At 46.1% G+C, this 12,994-nt stretch overlaps 1 protein-coding gene across 1 annotated transcript in view; it reads left to right on the plus strand.

Annotated features, from left to right (window-relative positions):
- RBM26 (RNA binding motif protein 26) overlaps positions 1 to 12,994 on the plus strand; it is a 122,087-nt gene that overhangs the window by 73,863 nt on the left and 35,230 nt on the right. Inside the window, exons 12-13 of the mRNA XM_069758067.1 lie at positions 9,419 to 9,578; positions 10,081 to 10,248. Of these exons, the coding sequence (XP_069614168.1) occupies positions 9,419 to 9,578; positions 10,081 to 10,248 (328 nt within the window). The remainder of the gene's footprint in view (positions 1 to 9,418; positions 9,579 to 10,080; positions 10,249 to 12,994) is intronic.

Here is a 12,994-nt window from a genome sequence, read left to right on the forward strand (position 1 = left end):
TCACCTGATCTCAACCCAATTGAGCATGCATTTCACTTGTTAAAGACTAAACTTCAGACAGAAAGGCCCACAAACAAACATCAACTGAAAACCACTGCAGTGAAGGCTTGGCAGAGCATCAAATAGGAGGAAAAACAGCGCCTGGTGATGTCCATGAGTTCAAGACTTCAGGCAGTCATTGCCAACAAAGGGTTTTCAACCAAGTACTAGAAATTAACATTTTATTTAAAATTATTGAATCTGTGCAATTACTTTTGGTCCTTTTAAAAACAGGGTGGCACATGCTAAGGAGCTGAAACTCCTAAACACTTCATCCAATTTTAATGTGGATACCCTCAAATGAAAGCTGAAAGTCTGAACTTCAACTGCATCTGAATTGTTTTGTTTAAAATTCATAGTAGTAATGTCTATAGCCAAAATTAGAAAAATGTTGTCTCTGTCCAAATATATATATGAATCTAACTGTATAGTTCTGGCCCATAGTTACTGTTCATATTGTGGTCCTCAAAACAGCTGCATCATCTGTCAGGCCTGGAACGGAAACGTGCTTACTCTAATTTTCTGTGGCTCTTTACTTTGCCCTGGCGACTGCTTGTAGTTTATCATAATGCTCCTATATTTCTGAAAAACAGCCTTCAAACCCTGGAGAGCCAGGCAGTCTTTGGTTTGGTGATAAATCACCAGAAGTACTGTTGCTCTCAATCGAGGCAGAGCATCTTCTTGGGTATGTTGTTGAACACTCTTCTACTTCTACATGGCCAGCTAGATAGTTAATAAAAATAAATGTCTACAATTGAGAGTTTTTCTGCTCCAGTCTTGTTATAGTGTCTTCAGATCCTCAGCACAACTCAGTACAGCGGGCGCGTTGTAATGACGTAATGGCACCCCCTGTACTGAGGCATCAGACTCAGAGAGGGAACGTCAGCTGATTCTCCCTCCTCCTTCATTACTTTCATTGCAGGCCTACTCTGCGATACACAGTTTAACCCTATCAAGACACAGCCCTTCTTCGTTTTCGTTTTTTGCTCCCCTCCTTCCCAGAGCCATAACTTTTTTGTTGTTCCGTCAATATGGCCATGTGAGGGCTTGTTTTTTGCGGGACGAGTTGTACTTTTGAATGCCACCAATGGTTTTGCCATGTCATGTACTAGAAAATGGGAAAAACATTCCAAGTGAGGTGAAATTTCAAAAAAAGTGCAATCCCACACTTGTTTTTTGTTTGGCTTTTTTGCTAGGTTCTCTAAATGCTAAAACTGACCTGCCATTGTGATTCTCCAGGTCATTACGAGTTCATAGACACCAAACATGTCTAGGTTCTCTTCTATCTAAGTGGTGAAAAAAAATTCCATGCGTTCTTTTGATCGCCCTTTTATTGCATTTTAATGCAATGTCGCCCAAAAAACATAATTCTGGCGTTTTGAATTTTTTTTCTTGCTACGCCGTTTAGCGATCCGGTCAATCCTTTTGTTTAATTGATCGGGCGATTCTGAACGCGGTGATATCAAATGTGTATGTTTGATTATTTTGTTGTTTTATTTTGAATGGGGTGATTTAAACTTTTATATATATATTTTTTTTTTTTCTATTTTTTAAAACATTTTTCTTTATCGCTTCATTGGGGACACAGGTAACCATGGTGTATGCTGCTGTCGCTAGGAGGCTGACACTATGCAAATAAAGGAAAATAGCTCCTCCTTCGCAGGATACACCCTCCGACAGGCACGAAGTACCGGTGATGGGAAATCTAGTTCATTTTGGTGATTAGTTCACCATGAACTAGTTCACTGAAAAGATTCGTTCAAAAGATTAGTTCAGTATTTCTCTGGATTCTGCTGAGAAGAGATGGATCAGTTCTAGTTCGTTACACAGAAGCTGTGGCTCCTAGGATGAGATATAGTTTTGTTAAAATTATCAGAAATAGTTAATATATCTGATCATTACATAACAAACTCTTGTTAAAGGGGTACTCAGTCTGGAGAAAAAAATCTAAAGTTATTTATTCAAGTTAGTAAATTTTTTTTTTTTTTCTTTGTGAAATATTTATTATTATTAATATTATTTAAATGGCGTGACCGATTACCCACAGAACCGCAAGCTACACTTATCACATTGGAGCAGTAGGAACATTTTGCTTTCTTCTGATCTCCACTAAGTGTGAAATGATTCCATACCTGGCTTCTCTTTCTCTTCAGTGTATTATCTGCACACATTACGGTCACTTGCAGTCTCTGGTATTGAGCACTGAGCAGTCAGACAGTATTCATTTCACACCACTGCAATAGGTGGCAAAAGGAAGAGATGCGGTGAAACTACGCAGAACTACAGATTTACCAGCTGCCTTACAGTAAATGGATCTTTGGCTGCCCATAGCAACCAATCACAGCTCAGATTTCACTTGCCAGAGCACTGCACTACTGCAGTATCAGAAAGCTGACCTGTGATTGGTTGCTATGGGGCAAAGAAAATCTTCCTATTAGACAGCCTGATAATTCTCCACCCTATCCTGTGAGGAGCTGATAGGGAATGCATCATGTCATGTGACCTGTGCACTACATGAACTATGTGAACTGCTGAACTAGATGTTCTGTTGAGGCTGATGCTCTACAGGAGGCGGATCTTATCACAAAGACTGGTGAGGGGCATGAACCACCACAGAAACACTCTCTCATACACACGAGCTGTCTGTCTACTGTACAATTTCAGTTTTTATTATTACTATTATATTTGTATTTACTATTTGATGTGTGGTGTAGTGTTTTACTACCTTCTTTTCCAGCATCAGGAGCTATAAAGAGCAAGTGTGAGAGCAGGGATCTTCAGTGTGAGGAGCTGTGTGAGGGATCACGCTCTGTCTCCTCCCACTTGCTGTTTAGTTCATAATGAACTCATCTCTGTCAGGATGGTGAACTAGAGGAACTAGTTCACTCTGAAGATTAGTTCATTTTGAACTACTCACTCACGAGCTACCCATCACTACTAAGTACCTCAGTTTGTGCTTAGTGTCTGTAGGAGGCGGACCTGGATCTGTTCCCAGATCCGCAGCTAATCCTTTTTTCCTTACAGACAGGTATTGTTGTGTTTTATTACCATTTTCCCTTTGTCTTTCAGATACAGCTTCAGGGAAACAGGGTGTAATTTCTCACCCTGCCTTCCCATATTATGCGGCTGAGCAAGCAGTGTGGTGTCACCCACATCGCAATTCTCAGGCCCGCAGGCAGGACATTATCCCCCGTCACCTTCACGGGTGCTCCAGGGCCGATTCCGGTGGCTGGTCCTTGCCATTTCCCTTCTCACCCCTCTCCTCAGAGAGAGCTGAGAGGAAGACAGTGGTCACCAGAGGTGACCTCCCCCCTTTTCTGAAGGGGTTGATGCCATCTTCTACACTGTTCAGAGACTGTGTGCGAAGAAGGATTTTCATCTACATCGACCGTCTCCACAAGGGCCCCTGGACGCTCCTCATCTCATCTGCAAGTGGAGCCGGACATCTCTCAAGGTACCAGCACTATGTCCCGCATTATGCGCTCCGTCCCAACACTGGGTCTGAGGCATCCGTACCTTTTTATTTCCACATGGCGCATTCCCTTCGCGGGTATATCGCTGCCCAGAACCGTCTCTTTCTCTGCTTCACACTTTACCCGCGTCAGGACGCCGCACAGAATATGACATCACTGAACGACAGCGGCCATTTTTTCTTCATTCCCCCTCCTTTTATCCTGGCCAAAGCTACGCCCCCGCACTAAGCAGGCGTATTTATCGCGCACTTTCTCCCCCATCATGGGATCTCCTCTCCCTACCCGGTGCACTACTCCGACGGCATAACCAGTAGAAGGGGCCTCTATCCCCTTATGCCGTGAGGCGTTGCCAATTTTCATGCCCGGACTAGGACTTTTGTTAATGCCTTTTTCCGGTTCTGTCTCTGTGGGTGCCGAGCCTTCGCATAATGCCATGTCCTCTGTTAATTTAGCCCCCGGTTTTGGGCCTTCTCCAGACTCTTGTGCAGTCACGCGCCCCTTACCAGGCTACGGCCACTCAGCGGTCGCCTTCCACTTAGCCACACCCCCTTACTGGACCCTCGGCCAATCAGGGCATGCTGCACGCTTAGCCCCCTTCGATGAGCGTGTTTTCTTGGCATAATGAGAGAGTGTTTTTCTCTATCCCTCTCCCGGTCACCCATCCACCCCCCCCCCCGCATGGTGTGTCTCTGTCTGCAAGGCGTGTGAAGATGCGTGCAGTGCGTGTCACCATCGACTTATGGCTCCAAAGGGCACAGCAGGCGTCCATCACTAACCTTCACTTGATCTCGGGGCCTTCTCTGTTATCAGGTAGGACCAGCCCAGACAGGTTATTTTCTCTTTTCACAAGGAATCAGCTCTCCCCAGCAGTAGCCCTAGTCCCTCACGCTTGCCCTATCTCAGGCCCATTCCTGACCCTATAATCAACGACGACTGTGCCATTTGTTAAAGAGAAGTAGCATTCAGACCATCCCAGGATGAGAGCACTCCCCTCCCTCCGGAGTGGGTTGTTGCCATGTCGCATTCGGTCTCAGACCTGACAAGTTTCACAGTCCCTGGTCCAGGTCCTAGAGCGACTTCCTCATTTGTCTTCTGCCACCAGTGCTCCGAACACCTCTCACGGTGATTCGCACGCACCTGACCCCGACCTTACCTGGGACAAATGGGGTACAAAGCAAAAGATGCGGGTTCCTTCCCATGCCCCCTCCTCGGAGGTGGCTTTTGGGGTCGGATATGGATTCCCAGTCTGAGTCCTATACTGACCAGACGTAAAAGATGCAAGATATGCTCATTAGCCTCATCTTGGCAAATTGCCCAAATTCTGAACCTAAGGGAGGACGAGGCACCTGCTCAGGAGCACTCTGTTGTCTTCAAGTGGGTAAAATGTCCTTCCCGGCATTTCCCTAATCACAGGGAATTTGTGATGATTATGTCTACACTGGGAACACCCTGAAAAGTGCTTCCCAGGAAGGAAGAAGCTATTCATTCTCTATCCCTTTAGCCTTGGTGATAAATGGGCAGAATTCCCTAATGTGGATCCGCCGGTTTCTCACCTGTCTTCCAAGACAGTCTTATCTCTGCTGAACAGTGCATCTCTTAAGGATTCTACGGATAGTCAGATTGCATCCTTGGCTAATTAAGCCTTTGAATCAGCTGGCGCCTCTGTCCCATATTTGCCCCCACCTGGGTATCAAAATCCATGTCTGCCTGGGCAAGAATGCTTTGTTAGGGTATTCTAGGCTTCTTCGGGTGAGATGCCAAATCTGGTAGATCACACTGCCCATGCCGGCAAATGTCTTTTGACCGCTTCCTGTTGATGTGGCTGGTTGATCCGCCACGGCTACCAGCAACAACGCTGCTATACCCCACATTCTCTGGTCTCTCTGGTTTTGCCTTCCAAGGCCCTAGACCTTTTGGATCCAAGCGGGATCAAATAATTTTGGATGTCCCGGCGGGAAAATCACCTAGCATCTCCGGTCCAAGTCTAAAGTCCTTTTAATACAAAAAGGTTACCTCAATCTTGAGACAAAATAGAATTTTCTTCTCCTCCAGGAAGACGTTTTCTTCTGTCTCGCCCGTCAAGACATACGTTGTAGGCCCCAGGGTTTCTTCTGTCAGTCTTTTTCCCTACCACGCACAGGAGTGATCGTACCCGTCCCCAGGAATCAACATTTTTTTCGGGGTTCTACGCTATTCTTTTCATAGTCCCAAAGAAAGACGGGCCACCCCTTCTGTTTTTTGACCTCAAGCGATTGAAATGTCACGTTCGGATCTGCCTTTCAGGACCGAGTCCCTACGTTCGTTAATTACTTCCATGGAACCGGGACAATTTCTTCACTTTCTTGTTTGTGTTCAGCATCAGAAGTCCCTATGGTTTGCGATCCAGGAGGATCTTTATCAGTTCATGGCCCTTCCTTTCGACCTGGCCTCTGCTCCCAGACTATTCACGTCATGACAGCGGTCATGGACATCGTTCATTCCAAGGGGATTCTCATAATTCCCTACTTGGACGATTTTGTGATCAAGGAACCGTCCTGCCGAGACTGCGACCAGTCTTCAGTTTACTCTGGACGCTATGGTCCATCTCGGCTGGATTATCAACAGAGAGCGGTTCTCCATCACCCTTGCCCAGCACCTGGTGTTTCTAGGTTTAAGGTTTGACACGACCCAAGCCCGTGTCTTCCTTCCAAAGGAGAGGTTTTCATTTCTCTTCCAGGGGACCTGTACTCTAAAGCGACCACCTTCTCTCCCCCTTCGGTCTTGCAGGAGAGTTCTAGGGAAAAGGATTGCCGCAGTGGAAGCCTTTCCTTTTGCCCATTTCCATACCCGTCCTCTTCTGCTGGCCTTCTGGTCGTCTTCAAACAAGAGGTCCGTCTCTCCGGACGGTCCCGTGCTTCTACCTCTCTTGGTGAGGCAGTCACTCACCTGGTGACGCTATCGGCATCAGGCTTATGAGGAAAGTTCTTCCTTCCTCTCCAGTGCCAGGCCAGTCTCCTCAGTTGGGGGGCTGTTTTTTCTTCGTCACACAGTGCAGTGCCGCTGGAATGCCCAAGAGGCCGCTCTCTCCCATCAATCTTCCGGGGATCAGGGCAATTTCCTTTGCTCTTCGCCACTGGCATACCCTCATTCCGAGCCAGCCGGTCCGCATATAGTCGGACAACTCCACGGCCGTGGCTCACATAAATCGTCGAGGTGGAACTCGCAACAAACAGGGTGTGATAGAGGTAACAAGGATTCTGCAATGGGCAGAACGTCACATTTTCTGAGCCATCAGGTCTTCGCTTCGGGCGAGTGGTCGCTCAGCCCTGCCATCTTCACCCAGATATGCAGAAATGGGGCTCCCCTGACGTCGTCCTCATGGCATCTCGGATGAACCACAAGGTTTCTTGGTTCATTGCCAGGTCCCGGGATCCTCTAGCCGTCCGTTACGAGGCTCGCATAATATCATGGTCACAATTCCAACTGCCTTATTTTTCTCCGCCTTTCCCTTTGACCCGAGAGTCATGAAAGGGTTTAAGACAGAAGGGATCCCTGTAATCCTGATAGCTCAACTGGCCAAGAAGTGCCTGGTGAACATACTCATGGACGCCCCCTAGAAGCTTCCGGGCCGTCCAGATCCTCTCTCTCAAAGCCCCTCTTCCACCAGAGTTCACAGTTTGAGTTTAAGAGCATTGCTGTTTAGGCCGTAGTCCTGAGGGAGGCTGTTTTTTTCCATCAGGTCACTCAGACCATGTTTAGGGCCAGAAAACCAGCATCCTTGCGTATATACTACAGATACTAAAAGGCTTTCTTCTGGTGGGAGTGAGGACAAGGGTTTGGTCCCTATGTACTGTTCTCTTCCTTCCATTCTTGGTCTTCTACAAGTGGGTCTTGACTCTGGTCTATCATTCTGTCAATTCTTTTCCAACAAAATCTGGCTTCTAGTTCCCTTCAAGGAGTCGCCCACCTGGCACCTCCTTATCGTCTTCTCATTGATCCATGGGATTTTTACCTTGTCTTTGGCGTCCTCCTGCTGAGCCCATTCAAGACATTACGTTTTTTTCTCCAGTTATGGAAAGTTGTCTTCTTAGTTGCATTGCGTCCATCAGGAGAGTTCCCGAGTGAGCGGCATTGTCCTGCCGCTCCTCGTTCCTGATTCTACATCAGGACAAGGTAGTTCTCAGGCCTGTTCCTTTCATCCTATCTAAGGTGGTCGTTTCTTTTCACATTAATGAAGACATTGTTCTTCTCTCTGTCTCTCTCTGGTCCATCCCCCTGGAGAGGTCCCTCCACAAGATGGATCCCGTCAGAGCTGTCCGAGTCTACTTTTCAAGGACTGATCCCTTTCGTCAATCTGATGCCCTATTCGTCACCTCTGAAGGTCGCCGTAACAGACTCCCAGCTTCTCCGTTCACTATTGCTGTTGGATTCGTTCAGCAATAATGGAGGCATACCGCATTCACGACGATCAGCCTCCTCTGGGGATGAATGCTCACTTCGCTCGGCTTTGGGGCCTCTTGGACTGTTTGTTGCCAGGCCTTGGCTTTCCAGATTGTAAGGCCGTGACCTGGTCATTTTTACAGGGTTCATAACGATGCCTCGTCTGTTGCAGGCCTGGGAAGGAAGGTGCTAAAGGCAGCGGTTATGCAACGGCCGACCTGAGTGTTTTTTTTTTTTTTCTTTGCATCTTTCCTGTTCCCCACCCTAGGGACTGCTTTGGGACGTCCCATGGTTACCTGTGTCCCCCAATGAAGCGATAAAGAGGGATTTTTGGTACTCACCGTAAAATCTTTCTTGGAGCCTTCATTGGGGAACACAGCACCCTCCCTAATTGTGCCATCATTGGGCCTGCGTGCCATTCTTAGTTGGCTGGTACATATGTTCAGTTTTTGGTTGCTTCTCCTACTGCTTTAACACTAACTGAGGTACTTGGTGCCTGTCAGTGGGCGTATCCTACGAAGGAGGAGCCATTTACCTTTTTTTTGCATAATGTCAGCCTCCTAGCGACAGCAACATACACCCATGGTTACCTGTGTCCCCCAATGAAGGCTCCAAGAAAGATTTTACGGTGAGTACCAAAAATCCCTCTTTTTTTTTCTTTTTCTACTTTTGCCATGCTTCAATAGCCTCCATGGGAGGCTAGAAGCTGGCACAACTGGATCGGCTCTGCTACATAGCAGCGATCATCAGATCGCTCCTATGTAGCTGAATTACAGGCTTGCTATGAGCGCTGACCACAGGGTGGCGCTCACAGGAAGCCGGCATCAGCAACCATAGAGGTCGCAAGGAGACCTCAGGTTGTCATGCCGACGCATCGCTGACCCCCGATCATGTGACGGCGGTCGTCAATGCGCGCATTTCCAGCCCGATGGTCAGATCCCAGATGGTCCTCGCAAGGGAGCATCTAATGCTAAAATTACTTTAGACTGGGAGTTCATTGAAACGGCATAGCGTTCAAACGGCAAGTTTCTTACATTCATAGTCGTGGCACACGCCACCACAGCTGTGGAAGACTCAGGGGGCCTTCAGGCTTCTGCTATCAAGGAGTCTACATATGCTTCCTGGTCCCAACTAAATCCCTTTACAATATGTTCCAGCGTGCGTATGTGCATCACTAGAAGCATCTCAGCCGCAGAGTCCTGCAGGACCTGGCTCCCACCCACTCTGGGTTTGTAGGTTGTTTTGAGGGTCACAAGCCAGAATGGGTTTTACTCTAGGTTACTGTGTACCTGTTGGCTTCTCCTTCTGCCTGTGCACAGTCTGCTTTGCCTGGTACATGGGTAGTGCAGGAGGAGATGACCTGTTTTGAGTTAGTGTTTGTTTGTTTCCTAGTAACTGCAGCGCATACGGAGGGTCTTCTATGTCCTCTAATGCACTCTGCAAAAAAATGATTTTTTTTGTATCCTAACAGTCTTGTATTTTCACAGGCCCAATTACAACAGGATGAACTTACCTGGCTTTCAGAAGAAAGTTGTCTTTGGGAATGAAAATGCCAAGCTTGAGCTACGGAGGATTCCTCCAGAGCTGAATAACATCAGTAAGCTGAATGAGCATTTCAGTAAATTTGGGACACTGGTGAATCTGCAGGTATGTTTTTTGGCTCAGTATACTGGAGTTTCACTGTACACTTTGTTTTTATTACACTGATCCTTATTGAGGCAGTGAAGATACTTTTTAAAGGGAATCTGTCAGTAGGATCAACCCTCTTAAGCAGCCTCTATGGGCATATAGGTCATAGGGAGCTGAATAAAATGATGTCTGCAATGCAGTCCGTTGTTCCAGAGAAATCCATGTTTTTCTTATATGTAAATGAGCTGTTCCAGGCTATGGGCCGGACACAGATCTACATGAGAATCTGCCTCCAGAGATTGTGTATGAAAAGGGCCATTACCAGTGTGATGTGTAACGATGGGCTCAGTTATGCAGTGAGATCAGAAGGAACACATTACACCAGAGCTCTATCTAGACAAAGTTCACTTCTTTTGTGCGAACACATTTGAACTAAATGTAGATTACAATCTGTCAAAGTGCAGAATCCCAAATTGAGTCACTGTTAATGTAGATATTATCATTTCTTCCTACCTTGCAGGTTGCTTATGAAGGAGATCCTGAGGGTGCTTTAATTCAGTTTGCAACACATGCAGAAGCAAAGAAAGCCATCTCGAGCACAGAAGCCGTTCTGAATAACCGGTTTATTAAGATGTATTGGCACAGAGTAGGCGCTGCTCCACCAACACAAGCTCCAAATGCTCCTAAGGTTAAAAAAACAATTCACTCTTGTGGCGTTTAGAGTTTGTGGGAATTTTAATTGCACGTCCTGTTCCTTCAGGTACGACCGTCGTTGGTGGCTGCTGCATTGGGTTCAGGAGTACCGCCGCTCACCTGACGGCATCTGCTTTTCTTTAGATTAGGTATTCTGGCACAAAGTCATTGTTGTGGTGTGATGCCCATACAATGTCGTGCCAGGCTTGCTAAGCTGCGGATGCCATTAGGAAAGCAGTCAGAACTCCTGATCCACTGTCTAGCTTCCTCAGACAACTGTCATGGCCGATGGATTGGGTTGTGCACATAACTTCACACTAATCCTAGTAGGTTTTGTAGGCAACATACATGGAAGTGTGAAAAGTACCAACTCTGACTAAATGATGTTTGTGTGCAGATGACAGGGCGAATACCTAATGATAGGTGCATCCGTGTAAGTGGTGTCATAAATGCAGAAGTCAGCTGGGAAGAGGGGATGAGCATAGTCTTGGGATAGTCTGCATGAGACGAAGGATATCCCTGAGATCGCAGCGTTGTACCACTGTAAAGATATTCACTGCAAAGTTTTGTAAATGTCTACATGATTCATAAGGTCCTTGTGCAGATATTTAGGGAAACTAAATTTCTCTTGTTCCCTGTGTCATGGAGGTACAGTCTGTGGGGACATGGCATCCAATTCCACATCCAAGACATTTTAAAGGGAACTTGTCAACTGATTATTGCTGCCCAAACCATGGGTTGCATGAATCTGAACCTGGCTACACGATTGCAGCCAGGTATATTGTATCTGAAATGGTCTCATCCGGTGGTGAGACTAGCCCGGCACCGTCCCTGACTGCCTTTTCTTAGAGCCGCTCCAGGTGCTAGACAGTCCTCTCACTGTGCCCGGGAAATGTTACTTCTTTACCCTCATTATTATGCCCTATAAAATCTAGTCCTCATATGGTTGAAATGTAGTTTTATTTTATTAATATTTTCAAACACTGCCCATTATAATGTACAGAACATAGACAAACAACACAGGATTATATTTGTGTGACATTATTAACTCTTCCCACTCCCCAGTTCAGCAATATTTAAAGGTCACAAAGAGCAAATCTGTCTACCTCTAGAGATGTTTGAGCCAAAAAGTAAAAAGATTTCTGACAGAAACAATTGATGGCAAATTGTGAGTATTCAGCCAAGTGCCCCTGATGGAGATTGAGATTTCCTCAATACACTTATTTCCTAGGCTTTTCTCAAGGTGGAGAGACCTATTAATTTCATTTTATAAAATCAATATATGGGGAGCAGATTGTATCCAGTGTGAAGCTTCCTAGCAATATATAATAGCCTTGCGAGACCAATTTTGCTTTTACAAATTCTAGATAACTATTCAGTTTTTATTTATTTATTTTTTTCCATTGTTTCTTTAGGAGACTTGAACATGCGACCTTTTGATAGTATATAGTTTTATACCCAAGTATTGCAGTATATAGTTGTATTGCAGACCAAGATTATTATTATTTATCATAGTGCCATTTACTCCATGGCGCTTTCCATGTGAACAGGTGTATACATAATAACAAGTACAATAATCTTGAACAATAAAGTCATGACTGGTACAGGAGGAGAGAGGACCCTGTCTACAAGCAATGGGTGAGGGGAGAGCTGGTCGAGTAGCATTTTGAAGGTTTCGATGGTAGGCGAGAGTCTGATGTGTTGTGGTAGAGGGTTCCAGAGTAGGGGTGATGCAGGAGAGAAATCTTGTATGCGATTGTGGGAAGAGGAGAGAAGAGGGGAGTAGAGAAGGAGATCTTGTGAGGATCGGAGGTTGCGTGCATGTAAGTATTGGGAGACTAGGTCACAGATGTATGGAAGAGACAGGTTGTGGATGGCTTTGTATGTCATGGTTAGGGGTTTTGAACTGAAGTCTCTAGGTAATGGGGAGCCAGTAAAGGCATTGACAGAGGGGAGAGGCTGGGGAATAGCTGGGGGATAAGTATATTGGTCGGGCAGTGGAGGTTAGGATAGATTGGAGGGGTGCGAGAGGGTTAGAGGGGAGGCCGTAAAGCAGGAGGTTGCAGTAGTCAAGGCGGGAAATGATGAGTGCATGGACCCTAGGGTTTTTGCAGATTCTTGGTTGAGAAATTGGCAAATGGAAAGGGCATGGATTTGTGGTTTGAAGGAGAAATTAGTCAAGGGTTACCCCGAGTCAGCGAGCTTGTGGGACTGGGGAGAGCGAGCAGCCATTTACTTTAATGGATAGTTCTGTTGGGGGGGTCAAGTGAGATGGGGGGAAAGATGATGAATTCTGTTTTGTCCATATTAAGTTTTAGAAATGTAGCAGAGAAGAAAGATGAAATAGTGGATAGACATTGTGGGATTCTGGTCAGCAAGAAGGTAATATCTGGCCCAGAGATGTAGATCTATGCGTCATGAGCATAGAGGTGATACTGAAAGCCATGAGATTCTATGAGCTGTCCCAGACCAAAGGTGTAAATGAAGAAAAGCAGGGGCCCTAGGACTGATAACACGGCAGTCAAAGCGGACTCCAGCATGTCCCTTGCTGCAATGCTAACCCATTGACGCTACATGGTTGCAAGGAAAGGCTAGCAGGGTGGCTATGAGGTTTAGTACCCTCACTCTCAACTTAGCCATTTAATTGTCTCCATTTAAAGGGTTTTTCCCGCCAACAAAGTTAATTTTAATCAGTAGATCTTGGAATAAGTTCCACAATTGGATATGTTTGAGATAATCTT

The sequence above is a fragment of the Ranitomeya imitator genome, chromosome 3 (assembly GCF_032444005.1).
Source record: "Ranitomeya imitator isolate aRanImi1 chromosome 3, aRanImi1.pri, whole genome shotgun sequence".
NCBI classification, from domain to species: Eukaryota; Metazoa; Chordata; class Amphibia; order Anura; family Dendrobatidae; genus Ranitomeya; species Ranitomeya imitator.